Source organism: Macrotis lagotis, chromosome X (genome assembly GCF_037893015.1).
Source record: "Macrotis lagotis isolate mMagLag1 chromosome X, bilby.v1.9.chrom.fasta, whole genome shotgun sequence".
NCBI lineage: Eukaryota > Metazoa > Chordata > Mammalia > Peramelemorphia > Peramelidae > Macrotis > Macrotis lagotis.
In genome coordinates, this window is record NC_133666.1 from 180,086,454 (window position 1) to 180,109,768 (window position 23,315).

At 31.9% G+C, this 23,315-nt stretch overlaps 1 protein-coding gene across 2 annotated transcripts in view; it reads right to left on the reverse strand.

Annotated features, from left to right (window-relative positions):
- The window catches only part of CNTNAP4 (contactin associated protein family member 4), a 588,793-nt gene that overhangs the window by 44,306 nt on the left and 521,172 nt on the right, over window positions 1-23,315 (reverse strand). For both annotated transcript variants that reach the window (XM_074208780.1, XM_074208782.1), the window contains exons 16-17: window positions 6,516-6,686; window positions 5,546-5,764 (exon numbers count right to left, since the gene is read on the reverse strand). In XM_074208780.1, coding sequence (XP_074064881.1) covers window positions 5,546-5,764; window positions 6,516-6,686 — 390 coding nt within the window. The remainder of the gene's footprint in view (window positions 1-5,545; window positions 5,765-6,515; window positions 6,687-23,315) is intronic.

The window sequence follows — 23,315 nt, forward strand, 5'->3', positions numbered from 1 at the left end:
CTGAGGTTTCCTGACTACAGATCTAGGGCTCTATCTACTATGCTACCTAGTATCCCTGTAATGTGAATTGGGTCAATTTTATTATAGTCAAAAAATGGTTTCTTCCCCAAAACTATTTTTAAAAAAAGGTTATTGCAAGTTCACAGGTTATTACCAAAAGTTCATGGGTTCCTAGGTAAAATTCACAGGTGACTGCCAAAAATTCAAGGTTAAGTTATTTGGAGAAACAGTTAAGATAGTGAATTACCTAAAGGACAATCTGATTAGCAGAAGTTGAGTTTTTTTTCCTTCTCCAGCTCATTTATTTTTTTCTTTTCTTTTTTTAAATTTTCATCCATTTGTACATATATATATATATATATATATATATATATATATATATTTCCAACTTACAAAATTTCCCTCCACCCTTCCTTCCCACCTACCCCCCCCTCCCCTGAGTAGGGAACAGTCAGGTTAGCATTTTACATACATATTTTGTTAAACAAATTTAATAATTAGTAATTTTTGGCATGAAGAATTAGGATTAAGAAAAAGAGATACATACAAGATACTTCTTATAAAGTGTTCATCAAATTTGGTAGGGGCGTTTTAATTTATCTGTGTGTTTTGTTTTGTTTTGTTTTTCTTCCTCTGGTTGGGGATAATATAGTGCTAACCAGTCAAATACAGTTGTCCTAGCTCTCTGGACTGTTGAGAGGAGTTGTGTTCATCAAGGTTTTTTCTTCTCATAATGTTGTTGTGTACATTGTTCTCTTGATTCTACTCCCTCAAAACTATTAAAAAAGCAAAAAAAAAAAAAAACAGGGGCAGCTAAGTGGCTCAGTGAACACCGGCCCTGGAGTCAGGAGTACCTGAGTTCAAATCTGGTCTCAGACACTTAATAATTGCCTAGTTGTGTGTCCTTGGGCAAGTCACTTGGCCCCATTGTCTAAAAATTTTTTTTAAAAAAAGCAAAATCCTCAGAAGATATCCTATGATTCTATAATAAATGGTTAGATAAGTGTGACCTATTAAATAGTCAAATTGAACACAAATGACTTCATCTTACAGAAAAATTGGATCTTCCTGTCTCCAGTCAGTTCTCTATCCACTGTGTCACTCAGCTGTCCCCCTTACAAGAGCAACTGAAGGGAAAAAACCCTCCCCCCCAAACAATATGAATAAGCTTGACATTTTCATTCAGAAAAAAGGATAAAAGCATAGAAATTACCAAAAAGAGGCATCAAACAAACATTTTACCATACAAGAGACCAGAAAAGGAAGGGATCTCTATCTCAGAATGGGTTTTGCTGGGAGGACAATAAACCAGGGAATAAGATACTTTGTAATATTTATAACTGAACTCTGAAATATAAATTTGTACTACCAAATCCAACTTATTCCTCAGGGATCAAATTGGAAAAAAATTTCCAAAAAAAATGACAAAATTTGTCTTATTAGGATATTTAAAACAATAAAAATTATAATTTTGACAAAAATATCATAACAGCCATTTTTATCGTCACACCAACATCTGACAATATATCTGAATATTTTTATTGCTTTAGTAAATACAAATTTATCAAAGATGAAATATAACTATGTCTAAAATATCTATTACTTCTTTTTTGAAAAAATAAGATATATAATGAAAATAAAATCAACAGGAAAAGCCTTAATATAGTATATTAAATTTTGCTAGTAATCTCCTTATTCAATAGAGATAGTTTATAAATTTATCTCTCCTTGTAATAACCCCTGGCAAGAGGGTGGTGGCCACAAATAACCCTGAAATTTGCAGTTCTTTCTAGTTTAGGAAGAGAAGAAATTAATCTAAGATTAGTTCTTAGAGGAAAGTAGAATTTCTTATACATACTATTATGATGGAAGTTCCAGAGATTCCCAATGAGAATAAGGAGAGATTAGAAAATTGCTCATTTTGCTATACCAGAAGCAAAATCATGGAGTCCATTGACCAATCTATCTGGAGTTCTCTGCTTCAGATCATAAATAGACCTCTGACTGAATCAATATTTAAATTAGCTAATGTCAAATTTTGGGGAACACCCAGTCTTCTTTAGAAAGTTGTTAATTAATTGTGCTCTCTATCTGGAGGCATGAGCATGAACTACTTCATAACAACCTTCCTTTGAGAAGCATTACTATGAATGTAAGTCTCTCTCTTCTCTTTTTCTTACAAATCTGCTTCATAGACATGAGCCAAGGTGAAATTTTAGTGGGAAAAATCTGAATAAGAAGATTAAATATACAAGATTTGGTTAAAACATCTATTTTTATCCAAATATCTTTAAGTCAATTCTAATAATGACATAAATACTGATTTTTTTCAATAACTATCCCATCCTTGAATTTATAAATATACAGAAGACTTAATGGCATAAACATTTCAATAGATATGAATATAAGATCTTTTATCAATCATATGCAAAGTGGTTAAATTCTAAAGTTTGATCTAACATAATTTGCAAACTTTACAATGTCATTCAAGGTTTTCTACACCTTTCTGAAATGATTCATGCTCCAAATTTTACATTTAATTGTAAAATTCAATATGCCTTCATAAGAATATTATTAAGACAGAATCCCCATCATTATCAAATCTATATTATCCACTGTCAAACAAATAGATTTTAATTATAGTTTTAAGAATTATTTCTTCACAAGTCCCTTTCTTCTCTTTTTTTTCTAAAATACTTCTACCATTGCCATATGTATTAGAGAGTATTAAGGAAACTACCCTGCTGCCATAATGTAGCTATCTGGGAAAAAGAAATGTATGTACTGCTCTGGGACTACCTTTGAGGGCTTAACGTAGTTAACTACTTTTCTGATTAAGGACTCAGAAATAGGTAATTGAGTTTAAACATATAACAATGTCAGAGGAAGAATAGGAAAAGCATTAGATTTTCAGAATGTGGTTTAAATAAAGGTTATGTAACATGTTAGTAGAGGCAATGTCTTCTAGTACATATAGACTGGTACTTGCAGTCAGGAAGATTTAGACTTCAAATTCCATCTCTGACACTTTCTAGCTTTGACCCTTTTCAAATCTATTAACTACCATATGTCTCAAACAACTTTAACTCCTTAGAAATTATCTAAGACACAAATGTCTTGTGACTTGTTCAATGGAAATACACTGTACAAGGAATGCCTTAAACTGACAAAATCATAAAGCTTCCTTTTAATGTAGACACCATTAAAAAAAAAAACTGGTCACATTCAAGGGTCATAGTATCACAATATGATTACATCAGAAAACTATGTAATATCTGTAATATTAAGTATTTCTGAGAAGCAGGCTCTTCTTTATCTTCCCTCCCTATCTGTAAGGAGTAAAATCACAGACCAGGCCTCCTGAGTTATTTTGGACAAAAGACTGTCTCAGAGGCCCTCCTAGTTCTCTCCCTCCCTTTAGGTAAAAAGGGGAGAGTTTAACTTCTGGGATATGTGGTTAAAAATCACAGCTTCACATTTGTACCAAAGGCTTATTCTTCCAGGGAAAATTAGCATGAACACTGAGTATGAGTTTTAGGGTTTCACTTGAGAGAGAATTTATAAAATTAAAATGTGTCTTAGTCCCCAGGGAGGCCTTTTAACTTGTCAAACTAGAACAACAGGGTTAGTCTCTATGGGAAAATAATAATTATAGCCAGCATTTATATAGCCTATTAAGAGCAGCTTTACACTTTGCAAATATCTCATTTTATCTGCATAACTATTGTGAACTATTATTATCCTCATTTTATAGATTAAATAAACTATGAGAAACAGAGGTTAAGTGACTTTCCCCAAGTTCACACAGCTAGGAAGTGTCTAAGAGTGGATTTGAAGTCTTGTCTTCCATTCAAGGTTCAATGCCCTATCTATTTTCCATAATAAAATTTCTATATAGAGATTTTTTCCATGCATATATTCTAATCTTGAGTAATTACATGCTTACAAGCAATGGGAATAAAATAAGTTATAAAAAGTTGTATTTATGTGTATGTGTGTGTGTATGTGTATGTATGTATGTATGAGAGACAGAGAGAATGAAAGAAGAGAGGGGGGAAAGAGAGAAAAAGAGGGGGTGAGAAAAAGGGAAAGAAAATTAAGCTTACAAACTCACAGCCTAACGGTGCTGGATAGCAAAATGCAGTCCCAGTTATTAAAGTCTGATCTGCCTACCTTGGACAATTATGGTAGTCACACCAGATAAATCCCCATTATTTTCTATCCATTACAACAATTATCTGTTCTGTTTCTCAGTTTCTGGCCTTTTAGCTATTCCTCAGTTTCACTCTCCTCTCTCTCAAATCTCCCACTCTTTTTGTTTTTAGTTTTATTTTTTTGGTCCCAAATTCCTTAGGCAAGCTTTTGAACTTCTTTCTCTCCACCTTCACCAGGAGTTATCTCATTAATCCCTGAAAGATGGTGAGAAGAGCTACACAACAATGGAACTCAATATGTATACCATCTTGGGTGTATGAGGACTCAATTGATTAGGCAATGGGAAGTGGAAGAGTAATAGCAGGAATTTAGTCCAAAGAAGTTACTATTTGATAGTATTCATGTCACGTTATTACATTGTGAGAATTATTCACCTTTTAACTTGGTTTCTAAAGGGTAGATGTATCCATGTACTAACTTTAAAACATACAGGATGAGTTAGAGAAAAATAAATTTTAAAACCTTCTTCACAAGCAAGTTGGAATTGAAATAAGTTTATAAAGCTGCTACAAAGAATCCTCTTAATGTTCTACCTACACTGGGGATTGGGAGATGGGGGGGTTAGAAAACTTCCATTTATTGGAGCTATTGACTTACAATGATCATAGTAACAATGAATATTTAGTTAAAGGCAAATTTTCATACTGGCTACAGAAAACAAAAGCATAGTATTTAGATACAAAAATAAATCATGAAATCATGAGAAAAACCAGAAAGGCATTACATAGAAGTAAATAGTACATTACTAGAAATATAATTCTTTGTAGTTTCCAATTAAAGACAATGTAATATGCTTTAGCTTTTGTTTACTATGCATGAAATTTTCCATTTGGAGGAAGAAATTTGTACCATGTATCTTCAGTATGTGGAACTTTTATTTTAAATTTTCCACTGACAGCATAACATGTAGGTGGGAATTTCATGAAGGATGTATAAAGGAGGAGATGGCATTGGTAAAATAAAAATGATGAGAAGACTCATGACATGTACACCAAACAAACTGTGATAAAATTAATAGTTTGAAAAACAATTATTATATAGATTTTTAGTTTTCTTAATACTCTTTAGGCCTCATAGACTTACTGGCTGTGTGATCTTGGAAAAAAAATCACTTAATCCCTTTCCCTCAGTTTCTTCATCTGAAAAGTGAGCTAGAGAAGGAAATGACAAACCATTCTAGTATCTTTTCCAAGCAAATGGCCAAATAGAGTCATTAAGTCAGACATGACTGAAATGACTGGGCAACAACAAAACAAAATAATATTTAACACTTTCCTAACAGTTATATATGTTTCAAATTCATTGCAAAATAGCTCAAAGGAGTACTTACCAACAAATAGCTGACTATTGAGTTGCAAAAGGATATGTCCATCAACTGGGGCAGGCTGTGATTTCAGTGGGAGCTGATCCACTTGAAGTGATGCCTCTTTAATATTTCTTTCAACTCTGACATAGTGCCACTGATTGTCATTTAGGTGAGTGGGTGATTGTACCATAACTTCAAATGGTCCATTCCCCACATCAAATGAAAATGTCACTTCAGTTGGAGCTAGAAATGGCAGAGGTGGTAGTTGCTCAAGTTATTTCACATAGATAAGAATTTTTTATCTTAAATCACAAGAGGACTCTAAGCCAATAGAATATAGATTGTGTTATGCCTGAGTGGGGGTGTGTTCTAAATGCAGGAAAAGCATTCTTGGATAGGGAAATGAGTCTTTCCTATGGAATATATTGCTTTCAGAACTGTTGTACTCAGCTTTCATTCATTACTAAAGATTCACTTATTGTCATGAATACAAACAAGATTTCATGGTTTGATTTCAAGATGATTCATGGAAACTAAAGAAATTTAGTTTCTCGCAATTTAAAAGAATTAATTCCACTTAAATGATCTCTCAATAATTTGACATTGGATAATTAACAGTAGGCTATGGCTGCATGAAATTTAAATAACTGGTTCACTCAGTCAAAAAACTAACAATGCATTATTACAAAAATCATTTTAAAATCTGTTATTCTGAATTGAATCTACAGATTTCTTAATCAGTACAAGTGGGGATAATCAAAAGGCTACGTGGCACTATGAGAATCTGAGATGATTTTCAGAGAATATCAAGTACTTAGTGACAAACTACTTTATTTCTTTTCCTGACCTTTAAATTTATGAAATTATTATATGCATAAGTACATAATTAATAAATGCTAAAAGAGAAGGAATGCTTTTAAACCTGAAGCTAAGGGGCAAGTTTCCCAAAAAGTGAATCCCCTAGCAAATACCCTTTTGAAAGTATGGGACTTACAATGTAGTTCTATCCTTATAAAGTCTTTAATCCCCAGGTTCTCTAAAAATACACCAGATGAAGCTGTGGTCTTAAAAAAAAAGGCCACATCTGCGCTAAGTTCTCCATGGAAGGTAGGGAAATGAAGGTAAGATGTCTCGGTATTGAAGGAAGCTGAATTCCAAAATGATCCTGTTCCATCAAAGAAAAGATAAAAGGAAAATGGAAGAAAAAAGGAAAATGAATTTAAGACTCAAAATAATTTAGGTTCTTTATTTAATTTACATTTCTAGCATTTTTACACACATGTTACACACATATAAAAACCAATAATTCATTTTTCAGCATTCTAATTTCATAAGCCCTTGTCACATTGAATAGCAAAACCATATGGTCTTAAATAACCTTACTGAGCTTCAGTTTATTCACACGGAAAATGAAGGAGTTGAACTTGGTGATCTCAAAAATTTTTTTCAATGATAAATCTTTTCATTATTGATTCTATTGAAGAACTAACATATGTAGATTAAAAAACTCCTACTAAGTTCCTTTGATACTTATAGACTTTTTTCTCTCTTTAATACATTTTGAATTTTTCTAAATGAAAACCAATCAATTTGGCAAATATACAAAAGTTCTTTGCTTTTAACCACAGAAGGAAACTTTTTGTGTAAGGTTTCTCTTCATTACCATATATTGCATAACATGGATAATTGAAATAAAAATGACTTATTCGTGCTCACATAGATATGAGATTTGAACCAAGGCATTATTAACTGTGAGTACAGATCTCTAGCCCTATTGTAATGCCAACAATAATCTGACAATTTAAGATCAAGAAAGAACACACTTGTTTGTGTCTATTCTTAGAATAAAATTCAAAATTGGAAGGATCCATTTACATTATTCATATTTATGTTATGGAATTTTTAAAAGGCTGTCATGTACTGCTAACTTGATACCAATGAACTCCTTAAAGGAGGGAAATAATTTTAGAATATGAAAAAAATCTATGAAATACAATGTTAATTTGCATATATGTATGCATATATAAATACAATTGAATATATAGTTCCCTTATCTTCACTTACCCTCATATTCATTTTTGTTGCTGGCAATGTATGGATTCCCTATTGAAAAATATTGCTGGTAGTTTTGAACTTTCACTTTGTTTTGTGTTATAAAGGAACATGTTGTAAAGTATTATGATAAAATGTAATACCATATCACAAAATGACAAGAATGATATTAGACTTAAGATCCAAATGATAGATGAGGAGCATTAACAAAGTAATGAACTGTGGTTCTATATATATTCTATCAGGAAGTAGTGTTGCCACCAGGAAGTTCTAGGAACATCAATTATAAATATAGATGTTTTAGTTTTACACAACTTGTTCCATATGCATGCATGATCCATGATACAATCCTTCCATTAAAAGATTTGTCATGGAGAATAAATTTTTATAAAAGAAAAAAGTGATATCAAAAAGATTATTTGTTTTATTATAAGAAATTAGAATTAAAATAAAATTCTACTGAAATTTCTTTAAAGTTTTTAATTCAATGAATGCCAGTTTACATGATGTGATTATTTCTATGTTAATTTATTTGTCTTGGAACTGTATTAGAAACTTAATTCTTTGTTTAGTTGTTGATATATATATATAAATCAATCAATTAATTAATAAGCACATATGAATTATCAACTATGTGCTAAGGATTGCACTAGGTGATAGGGCTACAAAAATAGAACTGAAAATAACCCCTTCTCTGACAAAACATGTTCTATTGGAGGGATAAGTGAATAAATAACTATATACAAAATAATTGGGGGGGGGGTGAGGGAGTTAACAGGGAAGAGAATCAGAAAAGGCTTCACACTTGAGTAGTTTTGAAGAAAATGAAATATTCTAAGAGGTAGGGGTAATATGAAATATCTTTGAAGGAAAATTGATGTGAAGTATTAAGTGCTTTAGAATCTTAATTAGAAGAGAACATATTTGATCATAAGGACATTAAAGTGGAGCTTGAGGAACAACAAAGTCATATCTCTACTTTTAGAAAATTCCTTTGGCAGTTATTTGGAGGCTAGATTGGAGAGGGGGAGATTTTTGCAGCAGGAAAACCTATTAGGATGTTATTGAAATCCAGAGTAAACTGAAATGGATCCATATGACAGCCATGGAACTTAGGGAGGAAAGGAATGCAAGCGATGATATTCGGCAAAAGATTGGCTGTGTGGGTAATAGATAACAGTCTCAGGAATAATGACAACTTTTGAACATAGTGAGATGGAGATATTTGCATGATATTCAGTGTGAAATAACCACTTAGCAAATGGAAATGCACAATTGAATTTGAGGAGAGAGATAAAGGTTGGATATATGAGATAGTATGGGATCAGCGATTAAAAATTTTAAAAAGGGATGATTATGGTGAAAATATCCTGGATATAACAGGTAACAGGAAGGAATTAGATAAAAGATGAATGGTTTTAGGAGTAAGGTAGGATCTCATCAGAGAAAAGAGCAGATAAAGGAAGAATGAGAAAAGGGAGGCAAGGGATTTTGAGGAGTGGAGAAGGGAAAAATGAAGTTCATTGTGACTGGCATATTTTTCAATAAACAAGAGATGAGGTTCTTATTGTTGTTCAATCATTTCAGTCTCTTCACGAACTTATTTGGGGTTTTCTTGCCAATGAAACTGTAGTAATTTGCCATTTCCTTCTCCAGCTCATTTTGCAGATGAGGAAACGGAGACAAACAGGATTAAATGACTTTCCCATGATTTCACAACTATTAAATCTCTGAGGTCAGATCTGAATTCAGATTTTTTTGAATCTAGGTCTGGTACTTTATCCATTGTGCCACTTAGTTGCCCATGAGATGTGGTACTTGACTGAAAGAGTGAACAGATGGAGTGGGACAATGATGCTAAATTCAAATAGAAATAGGAGTAATTAATATGTATATAAAGATCCTTGTACACTGTATATTCACATAGTACCAAAATAAATATTATTTATGTATAATTTAAATTTTCTCATTTCAGTAAATATTTACCAATTATATTTTAATCTACTTCAGGTAATACTTAGGATTATTATGGATCACAAGTTACCTGAGGCCTGTTTGACACCCTGGTGAAAGAAGCTTGAGAAAAGATAAGACAGTTTTGAAGAGTCTCTGATGAGTGTAAGTAGTAAAGTAATTATTTTGTTGAGGTGAGGGCCTCCATTAAAATTAGAGAGCATCAATTTATAGTAGACCCAGTTCAATTGCATGTTTTCCTCTAGTTCCATTCTACAGAATGTGAGTAGGAGTGGAGGAAGAAGGAAGAATGAATTGGCCAGGTATAAAGATCAGAAGCTTAGTGAACCTGGGTTGAATAAATGCTCTCTCCTAAAGGCCCTGTCTTGAGACTCATATATTCTGGCAAAGCTAGCAGTCAGATTTTTTTTTGCAATATTATCTGGATCATTATAATCCCAATTCAGGGCCCTAAGGAAATGTTTCATAGTTTCCACTTGAGTCATATCTAGGACCTTCTCCAAAGTAATTCTAGAAAAATACTCAAAGACCTTTTATCTTTTCCGCTAAAAAAAAAAAAAAATGACTCATAGAGTACAATGACAAATCAAAATAGGACCAATACAAAATAGTCGACCAATACAAATAATATTCTTTCTGGACGTTGATACTTAAAATATTAAAATCATGAATCAATTTTTGAGACTACTGATTACATATTTCCTTTTCATTTTGATTCTGTGATGTTTGAGCAATTTATTCAGTCTTTATCTTCTGAACAGTCAAAGCATGGCTTAGATTTATTCATCTGGCTATCATCATCTCATCTGAGAAATTGCTTTAGATGTCAACTTTTGTTGAGAAATTAGCTTCTGAATTCAGGAGCTCTGAACCTCTTGAACCCATGTGATTGCTAATAAGGGGAGAAAAACACATCTTGGGATCACTATTCAAAGACCTGCACTAGGGAAGTAAACACAAAACAGAAGAGGTAGACAGAAACTTGAGCTTTGGTATCAAGCACACATTTTTCTTAACATATGCCATGTTGTGGTACTTGATATAACATATGGCAGCCATGATAGTTGCTAGAAAGAGAAAGTATTTCCACCCTTTGGAGAGAAGTCTAAAGGAAGGTTTAAAGAGTTCTTATTTTTTGAGAGTTAGAGAAGTGACCCCCCCAAATTTCTCTCTCATTTCAAAATGCACTGAGTAGGAAAGTTTTTCTTTCTCAAATGTTGCCTTCTATATTTGGCAATAAGGTGTAGATAATAGGAGTGATAAGAAACCTGCATCATGATCCCAAAATCCAAAGGGAGCAATTTATAGGCCATTCCATCATCCCAAAGTACATAGCTTTCAATCTCAACCCAGAGCACATATCTCTCTGGATGTGAGTTGAACTTAGACATCAACAAATCAGATTAAGATATCAAGTTAAATTATGTGCTTTTCGAGTGATCATCTTGGGAGTACTTTTGGTACATTCATCCATATTCTCAACTCTGGAAAATATCTTTGACAATCTGGGAAAATCATTGCCTCACAGGAGGAATCTCAGACTATTGAATTTTTTAAAACTTAATTAATTTAGTTTTTTTTAGTTTCCCTCATTACATGTAAAAACAGTATTTGAATTTATTTTAATAATATTTTTCCAATAACATATAAAAGCAATTTTTAACATTCATTTTTTAAAATTTTGAGTTCCAAATATTCTTTCTCCTTTCCTCCTCTACGTCTCCCTAAAATGGTTAGTCATTTGATATAGGTTTTATACACACACACACACACACACACACACACACATATATATACATATATATGTAGTCATGTAAAGCAGGGTTATCCAAAATGCAGCCCACAGTAAACAAAGCCAACCTACCACAGAGCTCTCACTAAAATGGCAAATCAAAATATATTTTCTATTGTTTCAATAAAAACTTTTAAGGTTTGACAACCCTGATGTAAAGTAAATTTCCATATTAGACTAATGAATGTCAAGAAATTTATACAGTATAGTTGTTAATGGTCACTTCAGTGACATTTAAAAAAAAGCATAAATTCATTTCACAAAATTCTTGGACAACCTTCTCAGTTTTGTGAGTACTCAGACCAAAGCAACAGTTTACAAAAAATTCTCTTGAAATAAAAATATTTATCAAAGAGTGAAAAAGGAAAAATTAATTTTTGTTTATTTAGGAAAGGTAATTCTATAATAACTTCTCAGAACATGTGAAATTCTCCTAATAGTGATTATGAATCTAGGATCAATTAGAAGTTAATACATTAGCCTTCAGCCATGGAATTGAGATATTCAGTGTGAAAATTCTCCCCTTGGTACCCCTTAGCATGTAGAGAAACATATTTCCCAATGAAGACCTTGATAATTGATAGGATAATTAGGGTGGAAGTTAAGCCAAAATCTCTATAGAAGTCACTGCAATTAAGAGGATATCCTTTTTCTCCCTTAAATAGATCTCTCTCAAATCATAGTAGTCCAAAATTAATAAACAATAAAACTAAAATGCTAGTTCAAAAAGTAAGTTGAAATGAAACCATGTTGATTGAAGTTGCAATGAGGACAAAGGATAACTTGTCCCACAAGAATAATAAGCTGTGGAGAAAATTGTAGCCAGTGTAGAAAGTGGCTCTGGAAGGCATGATTTTGTTGAGGAAGCAGATAACTATAAGGGTAAGAAGATATGAAGAGACCCAAAAGCATCTAAAATGAAAGTAAGTTATGATAATACTTTTATATACTTATAATTACGTATTTTACATATTACACACTAAAATCTCATTATTCACACTTTCACTTGTATTTATGATATATAAACATTTCTTTGGGAATTTGGATATATTGCTGTTGGCAACAATGTAAAAATTTCAGAGATATAGTATATTAAAGTCTATGTATTTTCAGATACCATACATCTTTCTCAATTTTCTTTCCCCATGCTTTTAGAAAAGTATGATTTGGGAATATATTATGCTATTTGAATGAAAAAATGGTACTAAATAATGTGAATAAATTCAACACTTCAAAAGAGAATTAGCCATATATCACATTTACTTTTTATGAAATTATATGAGATTGATAAGAGGTTTATTAACAATTCCTTCAGTTCATCTATGAACTACAGAGTGTAGAGATGTGCAGTGATAGAAATAGCAGGGAACAAAGAGCTGTGATGGTTAAGGAATCTTTCAACCTGTTTTACATATTGATGACAAGAGGCTCGGGATAAAATCTGAATTATAAAGTTTTACATAATAAATTATTATTGATTGATTGCATTTGTGTAGCACTTTATGGCTTGCAAAGCACTTTGTAAATATGTGATTATTGACACAGTACTTCTGGGAAGTAGATGATATTATCACCTTCATTTTACAGAAAAGTAAACTGGTACAACCAGCTAGTTGGTCAACCACCTGGTACATATTTGAGGTCAGATTGCAACTCAGGTTTTTCTGACCCCATATTCTATTCTCTATCTATTGTATCTAAACATTACATAATGACAATGATGATGAGAATGATGATAAGAGTAATAATAATGGTCAATGGCCATTATAAAGCATTCATTTATTTGTAAATATAGTACACTATTAATAGTAGAAATAATAATTAAATATAAAAATAATAAACCATTACTCTCTCCAAAATTACTAATAATCTCCCAAATAAAAATAACCTTTTCTTAGTCCTCATGCTTCTTGGCTTCTGTATATGGCTCCATATATAGTTCTTTGATCTTGTTGTTCACCCTCTTTTTCTTAATCCTCTCTCTCCTTTCTAGGTAGTTAGTTCACCACCAGTTTTTGGTTCTCTTCCTATCTATCTGACCTCTCCTTCTCAGTGTCCTTTGATGGATTCTAAGTCAGGCGATGCCCAATAACTAGATGACTTCGTCGGGGTTCTATTCATTACTGCCTTCTGATCTCCCTCTGTAGTATTTCACTTAGTGATTTTATCAGCTACCATGGATTTAATTATCATCACTATGTTGATAAATCTCATATCTGTTTAACCAGGACTACTTTCCCTTCTGATTTCCAGTCTTGCATTTCCTGCCTTTTAGATTGGTAGACTGACCTATCTCAAATCTCTTCCTGCTAAAATACATCATCCTTTCAGCTGCCAAAAGTGAATCTGAACATGGCAATTCCATGCTCAATAAACTCCAGTGGTTCCTTAAACTTCCAGGATCAAATACAAAAGCCTGTCTTTAAAAGATATTCATGACTTCCAGTCAAGATGGTCAAAAGAAGACAAGATCTTTGGTAGGCTCTCCTGGGTTTCCATCAGAAATTAATCATGCCTCTTAACATATTTTGAAGTGACAAAACCCACAAAGAAGAGAGTGGAATATCTTCCAGCAAGGTCTATCACCAAGTGGGGGTGGAGGGTCTCTAAAGGGAAGGGGTCTTGGAATGGAGTGTAAAAGGAAATTTTGTAGCTTAAAAATATGCATATGTATATGGATGAATGCATTTTCAAACATATTTCAAAAAAAATGAAATATCAATTAAAATGAGAGAGAGAGAGAGAGAGAGAGAGAGAGAGAGAGAGAGAGAGAGAGAACCTCAGAAGTTCCATACTGGTCAGTACACTGAACAACCCCTTATAGTTGCTAACATTCATAGCCATAGGACAGTAAGCAAGCCTCTATGGTTCTAAACACCAAAGTTATTTGAGCAAGTCCCTCGATCAATACAAGACCCTTGGGACAGGTAACACATACCAAAATGAATAAGAAAGGTCAGAGAAAAGTACAGCCTATTGAAAGTTAAGTTGGAGATGAGGATGGACAAAATACGAGTTCAGAAAAGGAGGGTAGGAGGAATGCTACATGTGAAGCTTCAGAGGAGAATATGAAGTGATCTCCAGCCCAGAAACACTTCTCAGAAGAGCTCAGAAAGGATTTTAAAAATAAATCAGGAAAACTGGGAAAAAAATGCAAGAGAAAATTAACATTTTGAAACAAAAAGTGACAGAAGAAAAAATACTTTAAAAATACAATTGGGCAAATGCAAAAAGAAAGTAATTCCTTCAAAAATGCAATTGAGCAAGTGGAAAAAGATAATAGCTCCTTTAAAAATAGAATTAACCAAATGGAAAAGTAGATGCAAAGGCTAACTGAAGATAATACTTCCTTGAAAAATTGGCAAGAAATAGTGGAAGCTGATGATGCCATGAGACATTAAGAATCTGATAAACAAAATATTTTTAAAAGATAAAATAATAGAAGAAAATGTAAAATACCTCATTGGAAAAACAACTGACCTGCAAAATAGATCTAGGAGAGATAATTTAGGTATTATTGAGCTACTTAAAAGCCATGGTCAAAAAAAGAGTCAGGATAACATTCTTAGGGAAATTGTTATATTTCCAGATATCTGGGGACCAGAGAGTAAAATATTCATTGAAAGAATCTATTAATCACTTTCTGAAAGAGATTGCAAAATGTAACTTGCAAGGAATATTGTAACTAAATTCTAGAATTATCAAATCAAGGAGAAAATCGTCAAGTAGTCAGAAAAAAGCAATTCAAATATTGAGGAGCCATAGTCAGGATTACCCAAGACCTGGATGTATCAACATTAAAGTATCAAAGGGAATATGATATTTTGGAGGGCACGGGAACTTGAATTACAAGCAAGGATCAACTACTTCAAAATTGAGCATACTCTCTCAGGGGAAAATTTGGACATTTAACAAAATAGGTGACTTCTAAAATTTCCTGATTAAAAAGACTTTGGAACAGAAAATTTCACTTTCAAACAGAAGACTCAAACACATGAAAAGGTTAAACAGAAAAGAAAAAGACTGATATTCAATAGGATTACAGAATTCTAGTAAGGAAGATTCTTGTAACTTGAGAGTCATAACTCTGTTAGAGGGAGTATACTTAGCCTGATAGTATGGAGATAAGTTGATTTTGATTGAATAATTTTAAAAAAAGTAGACATTAAAAGTGGAGTATTGCAAAAAGACAAGAGGAAGGGGGAGGTAGAATGGGGTAAATTAAAATACTCGAAGAGACACAAATGACCTACTACAGTAGAGGGAAAGAAGGGATGGGAGAGAACCATTTGACTCTTACTCTCATCAGACTTGGTTTAAAGGGAGGGGGAAAGGTATACAATCAGTGCATGAATAAATTTATCTTACCTTTCATATTAGGCAGGGAAATGGGGGTGAGGGATAGAAGGACTGATAGAAGAGACGGAAGAAAGAATGGGAAAAGGAAAAGGGAAAAAAAGCAAGTTTGAGTATTTAAAGTCTCTATTCTTCTGGAAGTTCTATCCTTCCATTCAAAGATGTTTGCTGTTATGCCCAAGATTTTCATCAAAATGAGAAGATATTCTCTCCAAGATAAAGTTTTTTCGCCCAGCATAAGAAAAAAGATGCCAGAATCAAATCAGAACCTAGAAGATGGTATTTACATCTTTTTTTCACAAAACAGATTCATAGGTAACATCACATGAACAGTTACCCCCCAATGTGCATTATTTCAATTGAAAAAAGTCTATCTGTACTTACTGAAGAACAATGCATAAAGAATGCTATTAATTAAAAATGTCCATGAAGGACTGAATTCACTGCATTATTTAAATATAGGCTTCAATTCATTATTTAGGCAAAAATGATTTCCCTTAGTAATACCGTTATTCTATTGCTGACAATTCAAAAACCTTAATGAAAACTTACTTAATGTGATCCAATGAAAAGAATAGTCAGATTAAAAGAACTCAAGAAGTATGCTGAAACACTACATGATACTGGAGATTTCTGTGCAGGTGGGTTAATACATGAGAAAGCAAGCTCTGCTAGAAGTTCTTTCATACAACTAGAAAGAAAAACAAGATTCTCTAATAAACTGATTATCATTTAGATTAAGTAAGTGTGAGTACTTAAAATTTCTCTCAAGAAGAACTATATTTGATGTACTGAAATAAAGGTGGCTGATAGAAGGAGAGATGAATTGGGAGAGGTGGTATTTGGGAGCAAAACACTGGTGAGGAAGGAGAGGGTGAAAGGAGCGGGGGGAATACAAAAAGAGGAAAGATAGCTTGGAGGGTAATAAAGAATTAGTAATTATAACTGTGGATATGAATTGGATTAACTCTCCAATAAAATGGAAATAGAAAGCAAAGTAGATTAAAAAATCAGAATCCTACAACATGCTTTTACAAGAAACACATTTGAAGCACAGAAATACATGCAGAGGAAAGGTAAAAGGTTGTGGAGAATATATTATGCTTCAGCTGAATTAAAAAAAGCAGGGGCAGCAATTTGTATCTCAGACAAAGCAGCTGCAAAAATAGATTCATTAAAAGAGATAAGAAAGGAAACTATATCTTCCTAAAAGGTACCATAGACAATGAAGTAATTTCAATACTAAATATGTATGTATCAAGTGGTATACTATGCAAATTCTTCAAGGAGTAGCAAAATGAGTTATAGGAAAACATAGCAAAACTCTACTGGCTGGGAACCTCAACCTCCTCTCTCTCAAAATTAAATAAATCTAACTATAACATAAGAAAAAAGAAAGTTGGGGCAGTTAGGTGGCACACTGGATAGAGCACCGGCCCAAGAGTCAGGAGTACCTGAGTTCAAATCGGACCTCAGACACTTAATAATGACCTAGATCTGTGGCCTTGGGCAAGCCACTTAACCCCATTGCTTTGCAAAAAAAAAATCTAAAAAAAAAGAAATAAGAAAGTTTAGGAGAACAGAATGTCAGAAAATTTAGATACGCTAGCTCTTTGGAGAAAATTGAATGACAATAGAAAAGAATATACCATTTTTCTGGAATACATGGCACCTACACAAAAACTGACCATGTAATAGTGTATGAAAGCCTCATTAATTAAATAAAGGCAGAAATATGAAACTCATCCTTTTCAGAGCATGATGCAATAAAAATCATGTACAATAAAGGGCCATGTAGAGAAAGAACTAAAAATAATTGGAAACTAAATAATCTAATTTTAAAGAATGAGTGGGGCAAACAACAAATCAGAGAATTAATAATTTCCTCCAAGACAATGACAATAAAAAGACAATATACCAAAACTTATGGGACATAAACAAAGCAGTTTTTAGGGGAAGTATTATATCTCTAAATGCTTAAATGAAGAAAATAGAAGAAGAGATCAATGAATTTGATATAGAAGTAAAAAAAATCCTATAGAAAGAACAAAAATCTTCAAATAAATATCAAATTATGAGGAAGAAAATCAAAACAAAACAATACAAACACAAAAATCAACCTTTCAGAATCTGATGAGCATTTCATAAAAATTATCTCTTATATATTTGTATCTTTCCCTTAATTCTAATTCCTCTTACTGAAAATAACTGATCTGTAAATCAAAAATATCAAAAATTATCAAAAAAAAAAAAAAATATATATATATATATATATGTACAATGGTAACCTGACTGTTCACTGCTGGGGGTGGGGGGTGGGAAGAGAGGGTGAAAGGAAATTTTGTAATTTAAGAATATATATGTGCATATTGATGAAAATAAATAAATAAATATCAAATTACAAATTTTGAAAATTAAAGAAGAAATTAATAGAATTGAAAGTAAGAAATAGAATTGAAAGTAAGAAAACTACTGAGCTAAAAAATAAAACCAAGAGTTGGATTTATTAAAAAAAAGGAAATAGATAAACTTTTGATTAATTTGATAAAAAAGAAGAAAACCAAATAACTAGTATCAAAAATGAAAAAAGAGAATTCACTACCAATGAGAAGAAAATTAAATTAATAATTTGGAGTTATATTGCTTAACTATATGCCAATATATTTGACAGTCTAAGCGAAATTGATAAAAATATGAACTACACAGGTTATAATAAGAGGAAATTAAATACTAAAATAATCTCATCTCAGAAAAAGACATTGATCAAGACATCAATGAACCCCCAAAGAAAAAATCTCTAGGATCAGATAGATTCATAAGTGAACTGCACTAAGCAATCAAGGAACAATTAGTTGCAATTCTATACAAACTATTTGAAAAAAAATAGGTCAAGAAGGAGTTCTTCCAAATTCCTTCTATAATACCAATACAGTTAAAATGTAAACCAGGAAGAGTCAAAACAGAGAAGAAAATTATAGACTAATTTCCCTAATGAATATGGATGCAAAAGTTTAAGTAAAATATTAGCAAAACAATCAGAAAAATTAGGAAATCCTAGCTTTCACTAGGATAATACACTATGATTTATACCAGGAATGCAAGGTGGGTTCAAAATTAGGAAAACTATTTGCATAATTGATCATATCAATAACAACCTAACAGAAACATATTATTATTAAAATAAATGCTGAAAATGTTTCTGACAAAATATAGCAGTTATTTCCATTTAAAACATTAGAGAGCATAGAAACAATTGAAGGACCCTTTAAAATTATGAGCAGTATCTATCTAAAATCACCAACAAACATTAAAGATACATAGCTAGAAGCATTCCCAGTAAGCTTGGAGGTGAAACCAAGATGCCCATTAATCACCATTATTATTCAATATTGTATTAGAAATGCTAGCCTTAGCAATAAGAGAACAAGAAGTAAAAGGTAATAAAGAAACAAAAACCCTCACTCATTGCAAATGATGATGGAATACTTAAAGAACCCCAGCAAATCATCTTATAAAACTACTTAAAACAATTAGCAACTTTAGCAAAGTTGCAGGATATAAAATAAACTCACATAAATCATCAACATTTCTAGATGTTAGAACAAGACATAGCAGCAAGAAATAGAAAGAGCAATTCCATTTTAAAGTAATAATAGAGAACCTGAGTTAAATTCTGACCTCAGACATGTATTAATTACTTAGCTGTGTGACCTTGGGCAAGTTACTTAACCCCATTGACTTGCAAAGAAAAGGAACTGTAGACATATAAAATACTTGAGAATCTACCTGCTAAGGCAAACTCAGAAACATGGAAATAACTACATAACACTTTTCACAGATATAAAATCAGATCTAAATAACTGAGCAGATGCCAATTGTTCATATTTGGGTCAAGTTAATATAATAAAAATGACAATTCCTCCTAAATTAAATTATTTTTTCAGTGCCAAATCAATCAAACTTCCAAAAATTACTGTATAGAGCTAGAACAAATAGTAACTAAATTCATGTGGAGGAATAAAAGGTCAAGAGTATCAAGGGAATTAAGGAAAAAATGCAAAGGAAGGTAGCCTAACCAATTCAGATCTAAAATTATATTGTAATTTTAGTCATCAAAACTGTTGTGTACTGACTAAGAAAAAGAGTGATGGATCAGTGGAATAGATTAGGTGCAAAAGAAACAGTAGTAAATGTCTATAATAATCTGCTTTTTGATAAACCCAAAGATTCTAGCTTATGGGATAATAACTCACTCTTTGATAAACACTGCTGGGAAAACCGGAAGATAATATGACTGAAACTAGACATTGAGCAACATCTCACATCCTATACCAAGATAAGGTCAAAATGGGTACAGAATCCAGACATAAAAGGTAATATCATAAGTCAATTAGAAGAACAAGGAGTAGTTTACCTATGTAAAGGGGACCAGTTTTTGACCAAAGAAGAGATAGAGAGAATTATAAAATGCAAAATGAATAATTTCGATTACATTAAATTGAAGTGTTTGCACAAATAAAATTATTGCAATCAAGAATAAATGTAAAGTAAGTTGAGAAACCATTTTTGCAACTAGCATTTATGACAGAGTATTCATTTCTAAAATACAAAGAGAACTGAGTCAAATTTATAAGAATGCAAGACATTCCTCAATTGATAAATGGTCAAATGATATGAAAAGGTAATTTTCAGATGAAGAAAATAACTATAGATAATTATATCTATAGTCATATAAAAACATTCTCTAATTCATTATAGATTAGAGAAATGCAAATTAAAACAACTCTGAGATTCAACCTCACAACTATCAGATTGATCAATATGACTAAAAAGGAGAATGATTACTATTGAAGGGGATGTGGGAAAATGAGACACTTAATGTTGGAGGATTTGTGAACCAATCCAGCCTTTCTGGAAAGCAATGTGAAATTACACCCAAAGGTCAATGAAGGCCTTCTGACTTTCCTGACTTCCTTCAATATCCAGCCAAAATGCTTAGCCTCCTTTTGTCTTCTTAACATAGAATCTGACACAGTTCTTTCAGTCACATTCAAATTTGAACTTAGGTCTTCATAAATCCAAGCCCAGTGATCTATGCTCTGGACCTTGATTTGCTTAAAGCTGCTTAAAGATTGGTTAATGAAAGTCAAATCATGTATATATCCAGTTGATAAAAATGGAATAAGAGAAAAGAAATAAAGAAATTCCTTTTAATTTTATTCAAAGAAAATCTGATGTTGATGCTAATTTAATTTTATAAACACACAATTTCTAATTTATATAAATAATTTCATATTATTTTCATTTCAGTGAAAGGCCATATTATCTTAGATTTTGAAAGAAGCTTAGAAAATATACAAATTTGAATACTGGCTTTTGCTTTAGCGATAAGAAAAGAAAAATAAATTGAAGGAATCAGAATTGACAATGAGGAAGCAAAGCTTTTGCTCTTTGCAGATCATATAATAGTATACTCAGAGAACCCAAGAAAAATCATCTTAAAAACTCCTTGAAACAATTAAGAAATTCAACAAAGCAGCAAGATATAAAATACACCAACATAAATCATCAGCATTTCCATATATGAACAACAAAGCCCAAGAACAAGAAATAGAAAGAGAGATTCCATTAAAGTGACTATAGGCAACATTAAATACTTGGGAATCCACCTCCCAAGGCAAACTAAGAAACTGTATGACCACAATTATAAAGCACTTCTTACTCAAATAAAGTCATATCTAAATAATTGGAAAAATGTCAATTACATATGGTTAGATTGAGTTAATATAATAAAAATGACAATTCTACCCAAATTAAATTACTTATTCAGTGCCATGCCAATCAAACATCTAAATAATTATTTTACCAAGCAAGAAAAAATACTAACAAAATTCATCTGGAGTAACAAAAGATCAAGAATAGCAAGGAACTGATGAAAAAAAAATATAAAGGAAGGCAGCCTAGCTCTACCAGATCTAAGACTACTGTAAAGTGGCTGTCATCAAAACTGCCTGGTACTGGTTGAGAAATAGAGTAATGAACATGGAAGGAATTACAGGATCTGATGTTGAGCAAAAGGAGCAGTGAGAAGATCATCCCTAATAGATACAACTGTTTTCAGCAGGACAACCCTATCAGAATGGCTATGGACAATGCTATCTCCATCTGGAGGAAGAAAAACAAAACAAAACAAAATCTTTCAGAATCTGATGAACACTACATTCACTTTAAAAAAAAAATGTCTCTTATGTACTTCTTTCCCTTAATTCTAATTCTTCATACCAAAATAGCTAACCTGTAAATATGTTTAATAAAAATATGTAAATACAATAATAACCTGACTGTACACCACTGAGGGGAGGGTGATGGGAAGGGAGGGTGGAAGAAAATATAGGCATATGGATGAATGTTAAAAAATTTATAACATGTATTTGGAAAAGTAAAACATCAATAAAAAATAAACATATATGTTGTGGAAAAAAAGAAATAGAGAAATGGATCCATGGATTAGGAAAGGTTCAAAAGAAACAGTAGTTAATGACTACAGTAATTTACCATTTGACAACCCAAAGACATTTGCTTTCTGGGATAAGGATTCACTATTTGACAAAAATTACTGGGAAAATTGGAAAATAGTATGACAAAATTTAGGCATACACCCACATCTCACACCTTATACCAAAATAATGGCAAAATGGGTACAGGACTTATACATAAAAATTTCCAAAATAAATAAATTAATTAATAGATCAAGAAATACTCTATCAGATGTATGGTAACAGGACAAATTTATGTCCAAACAAGAAAGAGTACATTATAAACTATAAAATAAATGATTCTAACTAAATTAAATTAAAAGATTTTGCACTAATAAATTCTATGCTGCCAAAATCAGAAGGAAAGCAGAAGACTGGGAAACAATCTTCATGATTAGGAGTTCTGACAAAGGTCTCATTTCTAATATAGAAAACTAGATCAAATTTATAATGTTGCAAGTCATTCCCCAATTGATAAATTGTCAAAGGATATGAACAAAACTAAAAAAATTGTTCAGAATCTGACAAACATTATATTCACATTTTTATAAACATCTCTTCTTTCCCTTAATCCTAATACCTCATACAGAAAATGACTAATTTGTAAACATGTTCAACACAAATGTATATATACAATATTAACCTGACTATTCGCCATTGAGGGGAGGGTGGTGGGAAAGGAGTTTGGAAGGAAATTTTGCAGCTTAAAAATATACATATGCATGTAGATGAATGTTGAAAAACTTTTATTTAACATTTATAATATGAATGAAAAAGGAAAAAACTGACTTTTTGAAAGCTAAATTAAGACTTCTTTGTTGTATAATAATTCATAATAGAAAAAAATGGAGACCCAAATTATTATGTATAGAGAACAAGATCCTTGATAAATAAAATTATATACATAAAGGAAAGTGACCATTTTGGTTATAACCAAGTTATATTATATATGTATATGTATATATATACATATGTATATATATATATATATATATATATATATATATTATTAGCCCTGTCAAAAAACCATACAGAAGAAAAGAATATTTACTACCAAAGTTTCAAAGAATGCTCAAAGCATCTA